General features: G+C 35.5%; 1 protein-coding gene across 1 annotated transcript; it reads right to left on the bottom strand.

The window, feature by feature from the left end:
- Nucleotides 1-2,869: 2,869 nt before the first annotated feature.
- Nucleotides 2,870-21,379, bottom strand: npffr2a (neuropeptide FF receptor 2a). Its single transcript, XM_047818027.1, has 4 exons — nt 21,125-21,379; nt 19,792-20,123; nt 15,008-15,107; nt 2,870-5,436 (listed from the first exon to the last, which is right to left on the bottom strand). The coding sequence occupies exons 2-4, from the start codon at nt 20,114-20,116 to the stop codon at nt 4,602-4,604; spliced, it is 1,260 nt and encodes a 419-aa protein (XP_047673983.1). The 5' UTR covers nt 20,117-20,123; nt 21,125-21,379; the 3' UTR covers nt 2,870-4,601.
- Between the last annotated feature and the right edge of the window lie 1,515 nt (nt 21,380-22,894).

The raw sequence follows: 22,894 nt of genomic DNA, 5'->3' as shown, positions 1-22,894 counted from the left end.
GTTCATACTGTACCTCTGAGGTTGGAAGATTTATGTTCCTATATCATCTAAACCTTTGCCTTGACACACAAGCACTTGCCTTTAAGCCTGAAAATAAATTAGGGCTTGAAATTGAGGACTGAAGATAGAAAATAGCCCTTTCCCCTATTTCGCTGTCAAATTAAAGCAGCAGACAAATCTTTACATTATTTTAATGATAGTCTTTGACTTTGTGCACAACTTTGTGCACAACCCTAACCCTAACCCTAACCCTAACCCTAACCCTAACCCTAACTTTGTGGCTATGAACTCGTAATGTGTGTGCAGGATGTAGTCTATTTATCAGTCTTTCAATTTAGTATATTCAATCAAATTTTAACAGAAAAAATAAAAGCCAACGTTTCTATTAACTGCACTCTTGTATCAAGAAACCATGCTAATGTTTTAAAGCATAGCACTTATCTGCTACGTTTATGGCTTTCTTTAAATGTTGCTAAAAATAATAAGCACTGTCTATATCCTTCATCTGAAAAATTGATTGATATGATTAATTGAATACTATTTATACTGTACAGTGCCCCGCAAAAGTATTCATACCCACTGAACTTTTTCACATTTTGACAATTTACAACCGCAAACAAAAATGAATTTTATTAGGATTTTAGACCAACACAAAGTGGCACATAAAAGTGAAGTGGAAGGAAAATGATAAATGGTGTCCAAATTTTTTTGACAAATAAATATCTGAAAAGTGTTGTGTGTATTTGTATTCAGCCCCACTGAGTCAATACTTTGTAGAACCACCTTCCGCTGCAATTACAGCTGCAAGTCTTTTAGGGTATGTCTCTACCAGCTTTGCACAATTAGAGAGTGAAATTTTTGCCCATTCTTCTTTGCAAAATAGCTCAAGCTCAGTCAGATTGGATGGCGAGCGTCTGTGAACAGCAATTTTCAAGTCTCGCCACAGATTCTCAGTTCGATTGTCTTGCTGGAAGGTGAAGATCCGCCCCAGTCTCAAGTCTTTTGCAGACTCTAACAGGTTTTCATCCAAGATTGCCCAGTATTCCCTGATGAAGAAAAGCAACCCCACAACATGATGCTGCCACCTCCATGTTTCACGGTGGGGATGGTGTGTTCAGGGTGATGTGCAGTGTTGGGTTTCTGCCACACATAACTGTTTGAATTTTGGCCAAAAAGTTACATTTTGGTCTCATCTGACCAGAGAACCTTCTTCCACATGATGTTTGCAAACTGCAAACGGGATTTCTTATGGCTTTCTTTCAACAGTGGCTTTCTTCTCTCCAGTCTTCCATAAAGACCAGATTTGTGGAGTGCACGAATAATAGTTGTCCTGTGGACAGATTGTGATCTCTGCTTAAGTGATCGCTGCAGCTCCTCCAGAGTTACCATGGGCCTCTTGGCTGCTTCTCTGATTAATGCTCTCCTTGCACGACCTGTCAGTTTAGGTGGACGGCCACGTCTTGGTAGGCTTGCAGTTGTGCCATACTCTTTCCATTTCCGGATGATGGTTTGTACAGTGCTGCGTGAGATGTTCAAGACTTGTGATATTAATTTATAACCTAATCCTGCTTTAAACTTTATCCCTGACCTGTCTGGTGTGTTCTTTGGTCTTCATGATGCTGTTTGTTCACTAATGTTCTCTAAGACACTACTGAGGGCTTCACAGAACAGCTGTATTTATACTGAGATTAAATTACACACAGATGTGCTCTATTTAATAATTAGGTGACTTCTGAAGGCAGTTGGTTTCATTGGATTTTAGTTAGGGGTATCAGAGTAAAGGGGGCTAAATACAAATGCACACCACACTTTTCAGATATTTATTTGTAAAAAAAAAAATAAATTTGGACACCATTTATTTTCATTACACTCCACAATTGTGTGCCACTTTCTTTCAGTCTATTTCATAAAATCCCAATAAAATACATTTTTCTTTGTGGTTGTAAAAATTAAATGTCAAAATTTGGAAAGGTTCAGTGGGAATAAGTACTTTTGCAAGGCACTGTATTTATCTTATTAATACTGGAATATTTTTTTTGTTTATTAAAAATGCCTAATGCATATATTTCAGTTCATATTGTGGGTATATCAATGATACTCTTAAAATCAAATTCAAAATAATGCACAACTGTCTCTGTATTTCAAAACTGTACCATGTATCTGTAACTCTTCCAAATATTACTCTATATTCTCAATAGTGCTTAAGTTGTGTCTGAACTCCCAATACGGCCTTGTGATACGACATGTCAAGTCTTGTCCAGTCATCTTTCTAGAATGAAACAGAATTGTTAACCTTAATAAAATGTTGAGAAAAAAAACACACATATACTGTACATGTTATGTTTAGGTGTCCACATACTTTCATGTATTAAATTTAATTCTTAACCAAACTGGTTCCATGATGAGCCCCCATGCTTTAATCGCACACTTCCATGAACCACTAATAATTTTTTATAAAAATAAAAAAACTATCCATTGTTCTGTATAACAGGTAAACATTGACCACTGTACATAAACCCAACCACAGCAGTTGATTTTACATATGTTTTTGTGTTTAACAGACAATTAAAACTGCTGCTAGAGAATAAACAATCCACAAATACACTGACCAGTTTTTAAAAAAAAACATTTATATTTGTTATATTTTAACATACACTCTGTATGCCATTGCTATTGAGATGATTGACATGATAATAACAACAACAACAATACCACTACTACTAATAATAAAAATTTATAATAATAATAATAATAATAATAATAATAATAATAATAATAATAATAATAATAATAATAATAATAATAATAATTCTAGCATCCTTAGTTGACCCACCACATTAATAATAATAATAATTATTATTATTATTGTTGTTGTTGTTTTAGTTTATTTTCCCCCTTAATACAGCATATTGACTAATTATAAACAACAGACTCACTTTAGCATCACTCATCTTGCTTGCTTTCTAATGATGTTTACAGACCTTAGTTTTTCTAAGGTCATTGCAGTCATTGCAGTTGAGTTTCTTTTAAATTTGCCTGGGTTTTGTTTTCCACTTTCACACACTCTTATATACTTGCACATTTATAAATAAATAATAAAACCAACTCTCCAATAAACTTGACAGGCTGCATAATCAATTCTTTCTGTCTCTCACAGCTGTATCTTAATAACATACACCATTTGATAGCAGCAAAACACAATTCTGCTCAACTAGCTTATTTCCAGAGGTCTAGACTTTGTTATTACTATTGATGGAGTGATTATCCATCCTTTTCCCTATTGTGTGTAACCTCAGAATAACTTTGAACTTCTTTCCAGGCTTTCAAACTTTTGGCTTTCAAATTAGATCACTCACCAAAATGTTTTTTTTTCCCCACACTTCTGCTCACCTCTGCTATTTTTATGACACGGTCTTTAGCCAAATTTCTGGAGACTCCCAGTTTGTTTGTCAATTACAACATTTTTGTTGTAAACTGCTTTTATCATTATTCAAGCAGATTTGAAATAAAATACACAAAGTTCCCATTCCAAAATTCTCACACATACAGCAAGTTTTTGTTGATGTCTGGTTGTTGATGTGTTCTGTAAAGCAATGAGAAAGGCGCTAAGTTAAACATATCCTTCCATCATTCCTTGTGGATGAACGGCATATTTGAAAGGTAGAATTTATCTCATGGTTCATGAATAATTAGTTGATGTGCTAGTTCACAGCACAACACACAGCTCAACATGCTATACAATAAAGCATACTAATTCCAATATCTTGATGGCTGAGTGCTTGAAAAAAATGATTGCATAAACCTGATAAAATAATTGTCTGTATTCTGAGATTGCAAAATAATTCCTGATAGTCTGAAGTAAGAATCATCCCCATTCTAAAGTGAATATGTCCTTTAATTATTATGGCATTTACATGCTGATATGTTTAATTATATAATCAAGTACACAATTTCTCTCATTCTTTTCTGTGTGCAAGTGCAATGGTGAACAAGCTGAGGGAAATGCCTGCAGAAGTTGTAGTTCCTATCCTGCTCATAATAAGTCCTAAAACACTGTGGTTGATTACAGAAACCACATTGTATTAATATTTTTATATTAGGATAGATTTTTTTAAAAGAAATTTCCAAACAATATGTCAGTTTTGATTTGCAGATTTGCTCATCCAAGATGTGATGTTCTGCCCTTTACCATACATAAAAAATCCTAACTGGCATGAATGGCCAATATCTTCATTCTCAAAACATTTATTTCCATTGACTTGATGGATAGTAGTGTTTTAGCTATTTTGGTTTGGTGCCAAAACTCAGCAAGATTCGATTACTTTGTCATCACTTTGTGGAATTGTATTATTCAAACACAAATGCAGAACTGTAGCATCTCTAGGCTATTTTGTTTTGGGTAGGTCAACATCCAAATTTAGTGTCAATTCAGTACTCACAAAACAGATTTTAAGATTACCCTTAAACAGGAAAGTCACTGAAATTCATAAAGAACACTATACATAACAAAACACAAGATACTTTACATTATATAACACTGAGTATGAAAATGCAATCATCTCTCCACTGGACTGGACCTTCACTCCATTACTTCCCTCCCTTTAGGGCGAAGCTCCACCCAAACTGCTTTCTGATACTTTTTCAAGGTCCTCCATAACTAAGTCTTGCTCATTCACATGGTTGACTCTTGAATTGTCCACACTGTTCAGTGAGATAGGCTCAGTAGAGGGATGAGGATTAGCTGGCAGCACAGAGTTACTCTGCATTCTATGGGAGTAGGTCTTCCGTCGATGACCGCCCACTGAGCACAGGTTAAACTTAAAAATGGCTTGAAATCCACGCCGAAAATTCTCATTGAAGAAACCATAAATTATAGGGTTGACACTGCTGTTGAAGAAAGCAAGCCAGTGGGCAAAAGGATAGATGTAGATGTTAATAAGCCTGTACTGGTTCTCAGTAAGACTGGCATAATCAGAAAGCATCATCAGTGTCCACAGAGGCAACCAGGACAAGATGAAGAGAAAGGCCACAATAAGAAGCATTTTGATGACTCTCTGTTTCTTCTTGGACACGGTGTGGCGGTTGTCGTGGCCAGGTTTTCCACCTGTTGGCACAGCTGTTTTGAACAAAGTTATCCCAATCCTCGCGTACATGATCACTATTAGGGATAGAGGGGCCAGATATATGTTGGCAAATAAAACAGTGGTATATATCTTTCTCATCTCTTGATTTGGCCAGTTTTCCCGACACCAGTAGAAAGGATTTGTCCTGTTGCCGTCCCCAAGAAAGACACGAATGGTTTGCTCTTTCGTTACTTGAAGCATGACTCCAGAGGGGCACATGATCGATATGGCCAAAACCCATATGATTACAATGATGAGTGTGGCAGTCGATATTGTCAGTTTTTGCTTGAACGGATAAACAATGCATCTGAATCTAGAAAGAAAGATAGAAAGAAAGACTATAAGTGCTGTTCATGATATGCATACTGTATATCATGCTTGATAAATCAAACTATAATGCTGGATACGTCAAACATGTAACAGAGCACATTTTTAATATTACCATTTCCAGACACTGAATATATCTCAATATATTACTCGTGTTACCACTTTTGAGATGTCAGAATTCAAATATATATGAGTTTGTTTCTTCAAATCGCTAATATGGTGCTCATTATGCTCTATGTCCACATGAGTAAATATGATATAACCATATAAATATTTCATGCAGAAAGCACAACTATTGGTGTGTGCAAGTTAGATGTTTTTATAGAGATTAAAAAAAGAGAAAAAAACAAGCATGCAGGTGAGAGAAGAAGTTCCCTTAAGATGCTCACAGAATTAAATCGATCAGAAGCAATGCAACCAAGCTACACCTGCTGAAGGTCTCATGTGGAGCATTCATTTCATTATTCACTGGTTTTGTAAATATATGTGCACATCTGCACTGTTAGTCACATTATTATACACACTGCTGCTGTGATCACGAAGCAGTTTGTTGATCCAGAGAGATCATTCCTCTGGCAGTTAGAACTTTCAAGAATTTCACCAAAGCCAGATTGCCCCTGGGCTACAGGGCTACAAGGGCTACAGGCTGAAATATTGAGATAACATTCAGAAACGCTGTCACTTTTTGTCATTGTATTAACTCTATAACCTTGTTTTAAATGATATGTAGTTTAAACAGAAATCACAATCTGCATATTAGATGTATTATGTTCTCTTAAATCTTATTACCATTTTGGAATAAGATAAGTGTGCCTAAAATAACAGAAGAAGTGCTTGGTATATTTGAATCATACATGTAGTCTAATAATACCACATTTAGGTATTAACGTCTAAGTCGTTTTCATCCGATTCAAATGGATTACAATTCACCTTCAAACTAAGAAGGAAAGACATGTTTTTGATAGGATAATCTTTTAGCTTTTGTTAGGATAATATTTTTCTATAATAACAATTTTTTAATTATTTCATATTTAAATGTATTTGTTCTGCCAGTTACAGAGCATCCCGCTACATTTTAAGGAAATTTACATACTCTATAACAAACCTGCCTGGTGTTGATAGGGGTATTGTGGGATCTTTGTTTAGCAAGTAATTATGATTAAATTGCTCTAGGTTGTTTGGGTAATTAAGACTTTAGTGTAGTTACTGATTTATCTAGTCTGATGTATCTTGTTGTGGAACTTAGGCTTCCTAAACACCACCAAAATTTAAAGACCCTAAAAGCATTGATCTGAATCCATACTGTATGTTGACGTATTTGGAAGTCAGAATGATTTACAGAACAGCCAGCAGCCTTCAAATACATCAGGCTACCATTACACATAAACATTAGAAAACTACCTAAATATATATTGAACAGCGACATTTTTACAAGAGCCTTTCTTGCAACTGTGGATAATTTCTCATCAAGTTCCAAACAGAAATGAAGTCTCCTTCAGGCTTGGACATAATCACTGTGGATCTGTTCCAGTTACTGTAAATACTCCAATCTCTATCATTTCTTCCCTATAATAATCCTGAATCACTTTTCTTTTATGTTTGATAAAGCAATGTATCTGAATGTAGACAGCCACACTGTAAGAGTTTTATTGTGAGAAAACACATTTAAAACAAATGCATTTGTTACAATCTGAATTATTTATGCTTAGAACAAAATATTTCTTAGATCAGACCTCCCTCCATACCCACTCTTATATGGTCAAGAGTCTATTGATGAAAATTGCCTGAAAATGAGTCCAGAATTCACTGGCCCAGAATTTTCTTTAAAAAATACGTAGACCATTTTCCAATGCCCTTTTTAACCATATGTACCTGGACACATATAACAGAGAACTTTTCACAACCGTAACTCTGCATAGATATAAGTATTATATAAATTGCAAGCTGTTATCCAATTTACTACCTACAAAATTGGGACCAGTTCTGCATTTATTTAAAAGCTCAGATAAGCCAGGCTTCATTCAGAAGAGACCAAGACTATTTGCATATGTATTAGGATCTCTTGCAGAAAGTATAAGGAGTCACACGACAGTAGATAAAATTTCTTTAGGGAAAAAAACCCACCACTATAAATCACTGTGTATGCCAACAACATCTTTCTGTTTCTAAAGTCAGATCTAGGGCAACTCAATTTTGTGTCTATTGTCAAGAAAGTTAAAGGTGGAATAATTTCCCTCTCTCTTGGATTGGGAGAATTAGTCAGCTCCTACACTATGATGATAATAGCAGTATGGCTATCTAGGAAAGTGGAAGCTGATTCAGATTTTCGAATTATATGGTGCTATAAATCCTAGGTTATATAACTGACCATTTTACATTTATCTTCTATGGGAATGGTTAGAGGGTCATTTTCACCAAGAGCCTTATACAGATGAGTAGTTTGTATCACACATTTCTTCATTAAATATAATTACTTCAGATATCACTTGAAATAAATACACATCCTGTTTTATGAAGGTCTGAAAGGAACTCATGAAGCCCATTAGTGGTGGAGAATATATGGGCCTACCAATATCTGCCAACCATATTGACACAGACAATGTCATATTTTAACTGTTGGTATGTATAAAGAGTAAGTACCTGAGTTATCTCGACTAGCCAGGCTGTCAGCTTTGACCCAAATCTCACGCTCTCATGCCCCCATATTCTCACGCAGAATCGTGCAGCAGTGAAAAAAAAAATCGATCTCGCAAAGCAACGTGCAGAGAGACCAGACAGACAGTGTAGTGAGTTTTTTGTTCCCATAAACTGTGTAATTAGCCGTGCGCTCCGTGTCTCCGTCCAGTTTAGGCTAGTAACTAATAGGCCTATGCTGTTATATAGTTTATATAGAATTAAGTTAGCATTAGCAGAGTTGTTTGTTTTGCAGCACTGAGCAGTTATTTTACATAACTTTATCATAAAAAACAGTACAAAAGCATTTCCAGACGACAAATATCTGGACATGCCTAGTAGTTAATGTTAATTATTGTTTTCTAATAACAGAATGTCAAGTCAATGACATCCCATATTAAAATGATTTTATTTATATCAATCACAACTCATCAATCATGTCCAGATATTTAACTGGTGGTGGTGTCAGTATGGATAAATTAGAATTTTCTGTTAAGTGTCAGGGTTCAAGTGGGAGCTGCATCCAAATCAATGATTAAGGCTGCAAAATCAGCCACCAGCGCTTACAATAGAGCACACGTTAATCTGTGAACATGTTAATCACATGTTAATCCTATTTCTGTAAAATGTTTGTGAAAATTAATTGTAATGTAAATCTCCTAAGAAATTCTATACAGATACCAATTACTTTGACAATCAATATATAATAAATACACTTAATACACTGCTAATGCAAGGAGTTTCTGTTTGTATTTTTTCCCCACACCAAGCCACGCCTCTCCACAAGCTCCTCCTCCATAACAAAAGCCCCGCCCCCCAGAATCTCATGCTAAGCTGAACTCAAAAGTTGGCAGCCCTGCTACTAGGGAGAGGTGTTGGAAGTCTTTTAATCAGTTCTAACAAAAATCTGGTATTCTTCTAAGGAATTTTGTCTATTAAATATTTGTTGGCTCCAAACTGAAACATGATGAATATGAATTTTTCAGGTCTACACAGACTTTTCCCATCTCCATTTCCCATCACACATCGTGGCCTACATGTATGGCTGCCCCGGACTCCACTCCCCACAATGCATATTCACAGTCACCAGACTTCTGATGGCACTTAGCACTTCTGATGTGTTTCCTATCTCTCTCTCACTCACATTCACATCTCACCTTACAAGACACTATCAGTCTGAATAACTTTGCAAAGTATTTGTTCGGTTTGCTTTAAAGTCCAGACATTATCGAGCCTGTTTCCTCGTGTCTATTGATCCTGGATTTGACCCTCTTTATGATTGTTTTACATTTGGCAAAGCATCCATCTCAGAGTCTCATTTTTTCTGTCTCATACTGTCTGTCTCATTCTGACTGTATCCTCATTCTGTCTGTTACAGAATGAGGATGATTAACAAGAAGCGATTGTATAAAACCTCATTCACTTATAAAAAGGTCGGTTTAATAAAAAAAGTAGCATAAAAAACATATTTCACAACTGTCTTTAACGATAACCTCTATCATCTGAAATTATGTCGCCAAGAAACAAATGGGTTTCCTTTTGAGTCTAATTTCTCTCAATATTTGTTCCCGGTGTCTCCGGCTTCTTCAATATAAATCCAAATATAAATCTAATCTCAGATTTCTGTAAAGACGCATTGTTACAATGTACATCTTTTAAATGCAGTACAGAAATTCCCTGTAATCCTTCATTTCTGGGGAAAACATTCAAAAGTATTGAGAAAAGCCACAAGAACTAATTTTAGAAAGGGCCTATGGATCTTTATACTAAACCTCACCAGCATATTGCTTCGAGTAGGGACTGGGTCAAGACATTTAACAAGCAACTACATTGAAGTATAATGAGGGGGTAAAAGACAAACATTGTGTGGAAGAGCAGGGGTTATGTTCAATTTCTTCCATTAGGGAGAAAAAGAGCAAGCATTGCTCATTTTGTTGTATATGCTACTCAGTGCCTGATATTTCAGATTTGATAGTTGCTACTGAAGTGTAGGTGTGTTGGCTTGCATTGATGTTTGATGGGTGGGTGGTTTTTGAGGAAATTGGAAAGATTCAAGATAACTGATATTGTTTTCATGCATTCAAAATGGCCCACTGTTCTGTTTATTTCTCTTCTTGGCTGTTTATCTGAGAGTAAGTGTTATTTCTTATTTCTAAAAATGTGAAGAGAATGTAATTAAGCTTCTTTAAGACTTGTGTGTGAAGACTTGTTTAAGACTCGTGTGTTTATTACATAATGAAGTTCAGAAGACAGGGACTACATTCTCTTAGTTAGCCATTAACCTGGGAAAAACTACTGAATACACAAATAAGGTTATTCTTACATTATTGGATCTTTTGGTGATGTTGGGATTATCTCTAGAGAATATAGCTATAGAAGTATTGAACAAGATTAAGATTGACTGCATCTAAAAGATATTCTATTATGCATGTTTTAGTGTACTTCTGGCCTACTGCATTATTACTAGTAAAATAATTATGTCTCTTGTATTTAGTTAGCATTTTCTTAGTGGTGCAGTATAGATAGTGAATATGTATAAGATTGGGTTGTGAGAAATGATTCATTTTTAATCTCCTTTATACTAAATCACTTAGTTTAGCAATTAGCTCACATGAATCCGATCACTGCTACACTGGTGACACATAACTTTACTTCTCCTTTTTTATCATCCTCCCATAGAATGCTCATTGTGCATGAATCTTTGCAAATTTGCAAGATGCTTCGTATCTCTAGTATCCGTATAATAACAATAGTATAACTTATTAAATCTGAATTTGAATCCTATCTTGATATGGATAATGAAGTTTACTACACTTCATACTACCCAAACATTGAGATTTCTTCAGAGGATATGATCATTTGAGACACAGTGTTGGAGTTATTTGCAGTTTGTGCAGTTTGTAATGGTTCAAGGGATATTTGGAGTCTTTGCATTTACAAATGATCATTGGGCATTGACTTCCCATTGGCAGTAATTATTAAATACAAGAAAGTATTATGCTAATACAATCAGTATGTTAATGAATATTATTGAAGGATATTATCATTTTGCCATCTGCCAAAAGCACATTTCAGGGAACAGTCTGTTTGTTTATATATTTATTTATTTTATTTGCTAAAGGCTATGAGTGTTTTTTTCACTGAGCCAAGACAAGTCATTGAGCCAATACTGATGAATGTGTTCCATCAGCTGGTACTTCAACTGGAGTGGGAAATGAATAGGATAAATGCAATACCTGCTCATATCCAAGTGCTTTTAACCACATAATCAGCTACAGGTATAATTCTTAGAGAAGCAGGTATAGCAGGAATTTCCTAACCATTATTAAGTTAGAATATCCAGTACCCTTATAGTAACATGCAATGTGTTAGTGGACTTCCAAGAAATGCCAATATCACTGGTTCTACTGACTGCATGCACGTCACAATTAAAATCACCACAAAATTGATTTCATCATGTTTATTGGAAAGGCTTTATTCCTTTAAGAAGCAGTAGATCTGTGACATGCAACTATTAATACGAACTTTTCTTTTCTGTAACCTTCCTCTGGACTTTTTTGGTCATTTAAGAACAACTATGAAACAAACAAACAAACAAACAAACAAACAAACAAACAAACAAAAAGAGCAACTGGCAGCTTTTAGCTCATGCCACACTCCTACAGCCTTGACTCACTCACATTTTCACATGTTCTCATACACATGTTCACTGTCATGCAAAGGTAGATGAAGAAATTTTAAATTCTTGCAGGGAAGAAGAACTCTGGCATGTTAACTCAAACCATCAAGCCAAACCACTCTCCCACCTGCTACAATAAGTAGTAAGGGTTTGCACCAGTATACAGTTTGGATATCTATTATTCCTTACATCCACATGATGTCAGCAAGAACATATGAAAACGAAAAGTCATGTCTGGAAATAATTTGATGCAGAGATTCAATTTTGGCATGTGCAAAGGGGCAGAGAAGGTCTTGTCAGCAGGTGTTTTTTTTTACTTTCAGAATTCTCAGAAGTGGATACACAGATACTGTATGGAGCCCACGAACAGATGTCTGTGAGACAGAATGTTTTTGTTTGTTTTGGAGTGATAAAAAAATGAGAATGCAAATGTGACTCCCTAAACAAGAAGTCAATAGCTATTTAAAATCTCACCTTGAGAAAATACAGGTTTCAATAGAAATGCAAATAATTCAGACAGATTGTTCTACATAATGCAATTATTTTCTTTAAAAAAAGGTATAAGAAAAGGTTAATTAGCAAGAAGATTATGGTAGCCTGATCCACGGTCTAGCGACGGCAAACAGAGTGAGTGACAGAACACAAACATACATAGACAACTTTTCTCAAACGGTAACGCATTAAGAACGCAACCCTCGGCTTACAGCCGTGTGCTCTAAATACAGTGAAAAGACATTTCATGCAGAGATCTAAAACACACAGCTCAGCAGATGTTATGTTCCTAAGCCAAAGAAGGCCACGTTTATAACTTCAGCTCCATTATCTCTAATAGATGAAGAGAATATAAACTGGGTTGACTTAATCGAGACAAAATGTTATATATTTATATACATATACACTCTGTGTATATATATATATATATAAGAAATCAGCAATACAGTTTGTATAGTGGTTATATTGGACATTGGACATCCATTGTATACAGCATGTGGACAGTCAATCCACATGTAATATTTTAGGATATGCTTAAAAAAACAATATCAACAAAAAAAAAAACAATTCATTATTTTTATTCCCCTGCTGATGTCTGTTTTATAGCTATTTACCTAGTGAGGGGGAACCTATCCATGTTGGTTAACTCTAGATGAAAGAAAAAGTACTACTAGAATAAGAGACAAGGATGTGATGCATAGCACCAGGTTTGGTTCAGGAAGTATGTCACATGAAAGTTTCAAATACTTATTCCTCCCAGATTGTAAGTACAGCATCTGCAGATCTTGCATTTCAAAAAACAGCATATCAGCCAGAAAAGTGGGTCTAGGGAGGCATATGTGACAGTCTCCTCTAGGCACTATTCAGGTAGTCTGCAGTGGTGTGTGACCTTTGGAAAGTCTAACACATGCTTGGCACAGTTATCTGCTAAGGGAGTATTAATCTAGAAGTGGTACCCAGGGACAGAAGGAGTCAAATCAGGAGTGACAGAGGGAGTTATGCTTAGAGCTGTTCTCTCTGTACCCTTGCTCTGTTCTCTCTTAGTGATTTTCCTGTGAAAATCTGAATAAACTGAAGAGTTTGACAAAGACAGTATTTGCATAGTAGCCAAGAATTATGTAATTACACAACATTTTACCTGTGGCTTAATCCATCCTCCATACTGCTTATCCTGCTCCTGGACAGGATGCCAGTCTATCGCAGGGCGCAATCACACACCCTTTCAAACACTATGGCCAATTTAGAGACACCAATCAGCCTACACCATGTCTTTGGACTGGGAAACACTCCTTTTTATTTTTTTTAATCCCAACCCTCCCATTCCAAAAGGAATTTTGTCAAATTGCACACAACCCCAAAATTCTTGCAGTGTGGCATAGTGGAACCTGTCTGAATCAGTGCTGTGCAAAAGAGCGCAATCAGTGCTGTGAGTTGCACGTCACTCCAATCCCAATCATCTTAGAGAAGCTGATAGCAGCTTATCCAGACTCATTATCGACTGCTACTCAGGCTCATTATCAGCCTGGATAAAACCCCATAGAAGGCCAGACACTGAGCAATAAAAACAACTCTGATAATGAACATGAACTTCTCTGCCATCTAAGGTCCAGAATCAAGCGTTTCAGGTATTTTAACATTTCAGGTATTTTAACAATTTATTGCATTGGTTTATTCATTTTAGTAGATAACAATGTAGCCTAAAAATAAATGTAGCAGTCATTTGTAGCCTGAAATGAAATACAGTCTTTTTTTTTTTCATTGCTGACAAAACATGGCTTTCCACTGTAAGCACTCTTCAGGAAATATTACTTCTCAGTGGTAAATTTGCTGTATCAAGTATGATTTTCTCTTAATCAAAGAAACATTTTATTCAAACTAGAATGATGTAAACAATTTCATTTACATAACATTTTGAAAGGAAAAGTAGATATTTTGGTTGGTGGATATTTTGAAAGGTGCATGATTTTTAAACACATCATGTTAAAAGATTTCAGTAAGCAAATATAACTGCCTGTGTAGATTCTATTAAACTGTAGTTTGTCCCCACTCATTATTATTGCAAATCTATTTCTGTTCATTTCTGAGCTTTATTTTTGATTCCTGTCACATTGTCGTTGTTGTCTTAATTTTTTATTTTTTTTTTTACATCATTCTTGTTAGTGAAGCATTTACAGCTTTGGGAATTTCAAGCTGTCTCATTCAGATGCATTGAAGTTCACTGAAATTGATCAGCAAGCGCCTATGAACTTTCAACTTGAGCCTTGAGTTCTCTTTGTAGCTCAAGCTTAGTTTTTCCTGAAACCACTTAAACACTGTTTTTGCTGTCAATGATGCTTCAACTCAAGAATTACAAATGTATTTTGCTGGATTCATCCTCCTGAAAATTTAGCCCAGTATCCCTGGCCTTGCTGCTTAGAAGAACTCTGATATAAAGCTGCCTCCTGTAGTGGTGCTATTAACTAGCTAATGATATGCATTTTGTCCAATTTAATGCTTAAATTTAATCCCATCCAGTTAAATTTCTGCATTATCAGTCTAGAAAAACCTTTTGACCTTCAGATGGGCTGCCATGCCTTTTAGTTTGGAGTGCTTCCCATCTGTCTCATCTACCATAAAGTCCACTTTCATTTTCCTCCTGGATTATTGTGTATAGATTAATAATCAAATTAAGTCATATTTACATATATACATATAAGATGAAAAGTGGGATTACCTGTCAACCGCAATAGCAACCAGAGTAAAGACAGAGGCAGAGACAGATATGCCCTGGACCATTCCACTCATTTTGCACACCATGTTTCCAAATGGCCAACCTGTAACGAAGACAGAAAAAAAAAACTAATTTTCTCTGAGCTACAGTTAACAGTTGTATACAAACAAGATTTATATAAAAGGCTTGTGTGTTCTGAGTTTATTATTCCCAATTAATTTTAAATAGTTAACATTCGTGTAAGGCTAGATAATGTCAAACATTAATCGTTCACTATAATTGGGATCCTTTTAGCAAAAACAGTATTCTGTATCAAAACAATAAAAATGCTTGTGCAGACAACTATAAGAGGTAACAGTTTCAGTAATTTCATTACACTGCCTGCTCTTTTCTGTCATTAGATGTTCACGTTATAAAAGCTCAAAGTTCCCTTTCATTCATTTGATTTGTTATTTAATATTGACTGAATTTTTTGAGTCTCACTTTTTGTAGACAAACCACTTCAATGTTAACAAGCTCCTGATTTACATATGAATTTGTCCTCAGTGTCAGCAAAGAGCTCAGTCTCTCTCACTCTCTCTCACTGTAATGTATCACTATATTGTTTGATTCATGCTGAGAGTGTTACATGATTAGCTTTTTTTCAAGGAGTGCAAATTCTTAAAAAAAAACTTGGGGAAATATAATCTGTAAAATGTAATTTATCAAAAATTTGCAGTTTTCACAAACATTTCTTGAAAAACTTTCCATATTAATTAATTGGTTTATAAATTTGTTTACTGAAAAGTTTTTATTTGCCTTACTGTTTAAATCTCAAATATGACGGATGTTGTATTTGCTCACACATTTTAAAAAAGTCTTTGAGTTGTAAGGGTGTTGTCTGGCTATAGAATCCTCAGCGTCGTGGTTGTGTGAATAAGCAGGGCGATTTGAATAAGCCTTGTCTAAATTTAAATTTTTTTTTGTAGAAAGAACTGTCAGTGGTTTGTTACAGCAAGTTTTCTGCCACTGGTGAGTCGTCATGACATTGTCCAATTTTTATTTCTATGTAACAATAAACTTTTACTGACAAAGACTGGTGAAAATAAGATTGGTAAAATTCCAAATTTTATGAAAAATTTTATCTACTAATAATTATGTTACTATAATATACTATACAAATAGCCACCTCCAGATGGTCCAGCGGCAGGATCTTGCGTTCTCATTGCCATGGCCCAGGTTTAATTCCCAGTCAGGGAGCTAATATGCAGACCACGTGATCCACTGTAGTGACCCCAAACAGGGAGCAGACAAAAGAAGGGTAAAAAAAAGTACCTTTTTTAAAGATGTGCCTTTTTAATGAATAAAAAAGTCATACCAAGTTAAATTGCTGTCATACAGAATATCAAAAGTAAAAACTTTGGGTCTTACTGTTATTGGAAAATACTCAACTCCTTGCTGTATCACTCCATACTGTTGTTTATTCACCTATACTAGCATGAGCTCTGATTCTCTATTCCCTATTTATGCCAAGGTAGATTGCATAGTTGAAATTTGGTTTAGCTTTTTTTTTTTTTTTTTTTTTTTTTAAAAAAAGGAGCATATGCAAGCAAAACCCAGTGAAATATACTGATTATGTCACAGTACTGTGATATAAAGAAAAATATTTCATCTTAGCGTTCTAATCCATAGAATCCTATATCGCAGACACAGTAGGACACAGTATATAAAATTCATGTATTTTTTTGAATACATCATCATACATTAAATATCCAGCCTAGTGTCTAGCTACACCGATCTATCTAATAAAATAACATATAAATATGCAGCGAACTATACCAAAAAGATACCATTAAGTTAACCATTTAACAAATATTTCTTTGTTTTGTTTATTTAATTTACAATTTATAAAAAAATATATTGTTTATAACTATGTATGTATGTATTTGTTTGTTTGATTGTATTATCATTTTAATTCCAAACAAACAAACAAAAATTTTTTAAATATTGTTTAAACAATCTTTTTTTTTTGTTTATTTACTTTTTATTTGCTCCTCATTAATTTATATTTTCTTGTTTATTTATTTTTATATTTAGCTGTTCCTAAGCTTATATTTATTCACTCCAAGGTGAAGACATTCCGTTGATGGAAGCTGCCAAGATATTTACCTGCATTAATTTTTTTTAGCTATGACAAATCGATTGATTGCAAGCCACCTTATTGTGCTGTGAAATTTATCGCTAAATTCTGCACATAATCAGTTAATTAGTCTCATTCCTCTTGATACATGTATTTTGTTTTCTGCTCTGTGTTTTTTAAGCCAATAAACTAAAACTTTCAGGATATTTTTTCCTGATGTGTCTTTGAGTTATTTCTGGGAGCTCCATCTTTGTACAGTGCTTGCAAACCTATTGAATCCTACAGGAACTTCTGTGAACTGAAAGATTAAATGTCATGACAACATTTGTGTGATGATCTGCTATTTTCAGTCTTGCTTGAGTAAAATGCATGAAACTTTAAATGCAAGACAGCGCCCCCTCTTGGTGATGATTTATTACATCTTCATAATCTCACCATGTCATAAGCAGCTTTCTCTTTAAGTTCATTCACATTAATTTTGGTGCACCATTTACCTGGTAACATAGTAACCATAGTTTATACATATCCCAGCTTGTCTAAAGCTATGAAATATTCCGTACACGCATGCATTCGTAATGAGCCGACATGTGCCAACACGTTTTACCAAATTCGTAAAAGGTCTGCATGCATGTCATGTTTATGATGGCTAAATTTCCTGAACATTCAAGGATTTCTCATGGTTAGCATAATATTTGACGATATTTGGTATCTAATTTATTCATCTCCATTTTCCTTTAATGATCACTTCAAATATTAATGTGCAATGTTGGACTGATACAGCAACCAGGCTCTTTATACAACATAGCCAAGTTACTCTCCAGATACATTACAGTTTGCCCACCACTTCAGTAATGTGTTGTAAGGGAGCATTCACACTGGCACTTTAGTTTAATCTGACCCGAGGTAGTTCGGATAAAGCGGTAGATAATGAGTGAGTGAGAGTGAGTGACCAAAAACACCACAGTATGAACCCAAGACTGCCTGTAGGAGGTGGTGTGAGTTCGGTTGCACTGGATCTGTGTCACAATGTCTGAGAATATGAACATGACTCGCACACGGATCTGCAAGATGTAAAGTAACCTCTGTGTGTTTTAGCCGATTATGACATGATTAGTTTGCACAACACACCTGAACCATAAGGGGAAGGGGAACATTGAACATTGGGACCCAGAAGAGATGCATGTGGGAAGCATTATGTTGCATAATAGCACGAAAATAGTGTGGTTATTTGGTAATGTGGTAATATTTGTGTTATCCCTTTACATTTGTGATGATATAAGTTGAGGGCAAATGGACTGAGGTTCCGTAGAATCAGAGGAGTCTGAAACTACACAGATGCTGTAGGAGGCACCAGAAGCAATTAAACTGCAGCTAATGTGGCCAGTGTGAAAACCACCTAAGACATTATGTGTTATTTCTTATCATAGTGGCATCTAACACTAAAATATCCTATAGGGGTTCTGGGTAGAGATGTGAGTGACAGTGAAATACATGTGATTATGATTTTAATTGTTTCCATACTCATCAATCCATTCCATTAGCCTTCATGTCCTGTGCTTGGGAGCAGCATCTTTCTGAAAAAAGAGCACTCTGAACAGGATAAAAAATTTTCATCACAGGATAAACGAGATCAGTCGGAAGAGCTCTGTATTGATTTGCAGTGACTCTTTTTTACAGAGCTCCTATTTTTTCTTTTTTCTTTTTTTTTTCACCTGTCACGTGTGGTTGTAAAGCTGATTTAGCTCTTATCCGACCGCTACAGGAGATGTTGTCGATGGAGTGGATTATTTGAAGGTAACAATGTTAAGCTGCATCATATTAACTGCAACTCCAGGAATACATTAAAGTCTCACAATGACAAAATCAGAGGCACGTGATCTATATTAGCTTTGCACATTCTATCATTAATTCCTGCATAAAGCTTTTAGGAATAATTATTTCAATTTAAATGTTTAAATATTTAAATGTCCATTAACTTAGCTGTTGGACTGGTAAGAAAAAGAAATCACTAGCGTTATTTGCATTTTTTTTTTTTTTGGAGGTATACATGGTGTGTAAAAGTGAACAAAAAAGCCTTTTTGTGTTTGATTACTGAATTTCTAAAACAAAGACTTTTGCGTTTGATTTCTAATTTACGTACATGTATGCATTCTCAACATGCCTTAATATAAGAGCAGAAAGACTTTTTTGTGGTTTTGTGCATCATAGGTGGAGAAAGACTGCATTAGATCCCAGTGTGTCACATCACCATTAGGCTTTTTGATGAGTTAAAAAACATCCCCTTTAACTGGAAACCCTTAATGTCTGTCACAGAGATACAGTCACTAAGGCCTGTGCATAAAAATTGTAGGGATCTGTGGTTAGTATTAGTATTCTGGGTCAGCAAGTACAAACACTTATCTCAATTTCTCATACAATTTAGCACAACAAACTAGATTCCATTTTTACTTTTGTGAAGATGTTACGTTATATACCGTAGTGCTGTTCCTTTAAACTTCCATTTTTTTTACCATGCCATTTAACTAAACATTTGCAATACATTTCATATAAAACTGAAGAAGCATTAAGCTCATTTTAGCTGCTGTAAAAAAAAAATTACAAATAGTGGAACAAAATGCAAAAGCAGAATTATTAGTCTAAATGAAATCAGAATACAAATTGCACTAACCTGTAATAATGTTGTCAAGAAGAGTAGTTGGCATGCAAAAAATCCCAACAAGGAGGTCACTGACAGCCAGGTTGAGAATAAACAGGTTAGTGACAGTACGCATATTCTTGCTCCTTAAGACAATGAAGCACACAACTCCATTTCCAACCATGCAGACCAAAAATATGAGTAAGTATGAGACTATGAAGATAGCTGCTACTGATGGCTCGTGCAGGTAAAATCCAACATATGTGATGTTGCTCCGGCGTATGGTGTATTCTATAGACACTTTGGGCAAAGTCAAGTTCTCATCATCCCCAAGAGTGATGTTCAGCTCTCTGTCCATTTTTGATCTGAAAGAAATGAGGAAATTATATTAATGGGTGAATTGTTTCGAAAACACTCACAACACACACACACACACACACACACACACACACACACACACACACACACACACACACACACACACACACACACACACTTTTTTTTGCATGCCTAACTGTACTACAAGTTGTAAGTAGATGCTCCTGTAAGTCTCCACAAATAGATGAACGATATGAAAGCTGATCACAAAACCCATAATCCACTAATTATGACTGGGGTTGCAAAGGCAATCTGAGTTGTTTTTTTCACATAATCGTGGATACAGAAGAGGAAATGAAAATGAATCTTTTCAGTTGCTTTAATGACTCTTCCCTGTTGAAACATGGCAGACAATTCCCAGCATCAGGAAAGCACACACACCCATACAACACACCCACCCATTCACACACACACACACACACCCTTACAACACACCCACCCACACACTCATTCACACACACACACACACACACACACACACACACACACACACACACACACACACACACACACACACACACACACACACAAATTATATTTCAGTCACACAGAGCCCAACAGTCCCTGAAATACAAGCTCTTATCCCTGGTCGTGGATTACACTGATTCCTGAACAGTTTAGTTTTTTCCCCTGCTCATACACCTTCTCTTCTTAACCAGATAACAGACAGCCTTTGCTTGGAGTAGTTTTTTTTTTTAAATGCTGTGCAGGACACTGGCTTGGCATCTGATCTACTGATCTGATCTATACTAACCTGCCAATGTACCACGCGCACTAGGACATGTGAATATCTAACCAGAGACTAAAAACATACAAAGTGATATTTGCAAAGTGTAAAAAATAAGAAATAAGTAAAAGGAAAAAAATGTTTCCATTTTTTTTAGTTCATTCATTTTAATTAAGTTTTGATCATTGAATTTTGCATGACAAAATTGAATATGTGTCAATTGAAGATGTCTTCTAATCCTGCCACAGAATCAGTTCTTACCTTGCAAAATTTCAGCACAAGCGGGTGCTGAAGCTGCTCAACAACAGAAAGGAGTGAAGTAAACGCGCGCGCCGGCTATTAAGGTAAGAAGGATGAGCAATGGTCATGATCATCACACACACTCAAGCTGAGCAGCTTTAGCTCTACATGCTCTCCAAAATAAAGATGGAAAAGAATTTTCACCATTATTCTGTTCTGCTGCTAGAAACTTTCTCTAACCGAAAGCTGTGCGAATGAACTGCTCTTTTCAGCTGATCACTGCGCGAGCGCACGAGAGAGAGAGAGAGAGAGAGAGAGAGAGAGAGAGAGAGGCGACGCGTCACTTGTGCGCGAGCTGGTGTGTGTACGTGTCCCCGTGTGCGTGCGTGTGTCTGGTGCCTGTGTCCTGCTGTGTGTTCTAGTGCTTCTGTTACAAACGTTCATACTCAACAGGTAGACTACTTCTGTTACACTATAATTATACACTATATCACATGGCTTAACTGAACACATCTATCTATCTATCTATCTATCTATCTAAAATATTTTTTCTATCTATCTATCTATCTATCTATCTATCTAAAAGGGATGTGGTAGCTCAGTGGTTAAGGTGTTGGGCTACTGATCAGATGGTCACGGGTTCGAACCCCAGGTCCACCAAGCTGCCACTGCTGGGCCCCTGAGCAAGGCCCTTAACCCTCAGTTGCTCATTTGTAAGTCACTCTGGATAAGGGTGTCTGCTAAATGCCGTAAATGTAAAAGATTTTTATCTATCTATCATGACCCCCTGTACATAATAAAATATTTGAGGGATTCTTAGTGAATTGCAAGTGCAATAGACTACGTTACAATTTTAGAAATAAAGGTACCTTTTCTTGTTGTTGACGTTCTTAAAAAATTAAATCTTTAGTACATTTAATGTGTATCTTTTAGCTTAAAACTGCAATAAAGAACATCTTCAACCCAGAGATGCTTAAGCTTTGTAAAAACTGTTGCATCAGTTAGCTGTATGGTCTGGACTTTATCAGCAATAATTTAAAGATTTTGATAGGAAGGGATTAGTGTTGGGTCCATGGTGAGCTCAGAGTTTGCGATGACCCATTAGTTCCTCAGGAGCTCTCAGCTGCACTATTATAAACTGTTGTAAAAATGACATTATTTACATTTACATTGTTTACTGTCTAGTGTCACCCAAATCAGGATGGGTTCCCTTCTAAGCCTGGATCCTCTCAGGGTTTCTTCCTCAAATCATCTCAGGGAGATTTTCCTTGCCGTTATCACCTCCGGATTGCTCGTTACGGATGGGAATAGATATATAGTATTTTACATTTGAAATTAATGTTTTTAAATTAATTTTAAACTTTAAATGTATGTATTAATTTATTTATTTTTATTCTTCTTCTTATATTTATTTCTTTTATCTCTTCTGTTTCTATACGTCTGTAAAGCTGCTTTAACACAATGTTAATTGTTAAATGCGCTATACAAATAAATTGAATTGAAACAAATATTAAACTAGACCACTCTGACTTGTGAAGCAATATAAAAGGCAATATCGGATTCAGTGTAGCCTGTCCGATGTATAATGCCTGGCCAAAAAATAAAAAAATAAATAAGGTCACCGCCTCGATTTAAATAACAAATAGATAAGAGTTTTTCATTGAAAAATTACTTCAACGATTCATTAATCATTAATTTTTTGTCAAGTTGTTTAACTCTAATTAATGTAGAGAGTAGCTTCTCGTTTCTTAAGCAATCATGTCAAAATAAAAATTATGTTCGTGAAAAAGA

This window comes from Tachysurus fulvidraco, chromosome 9 (assembly GCF_022655615.1).
Source record: "Tachysurus fulvidraco isolate hzauxx_2018 chromosome 9, HZAU_PFXX_2.0, whole genome shotgun sequence".
In the NCBI taxonomy this organism is placed as follows: domain Eukaryota; kingdom Metazoa; phylum Chordata; class Actinopteri; order Siluriformes; family Bagridae; genus Tachysurus; species Tachysurus fulvidraco.
The sequence above is the reverse complement of the archived record's forward strand: the minus strand, read 5'-3'. Positions and strand labels throughout refer to the sequence as shown.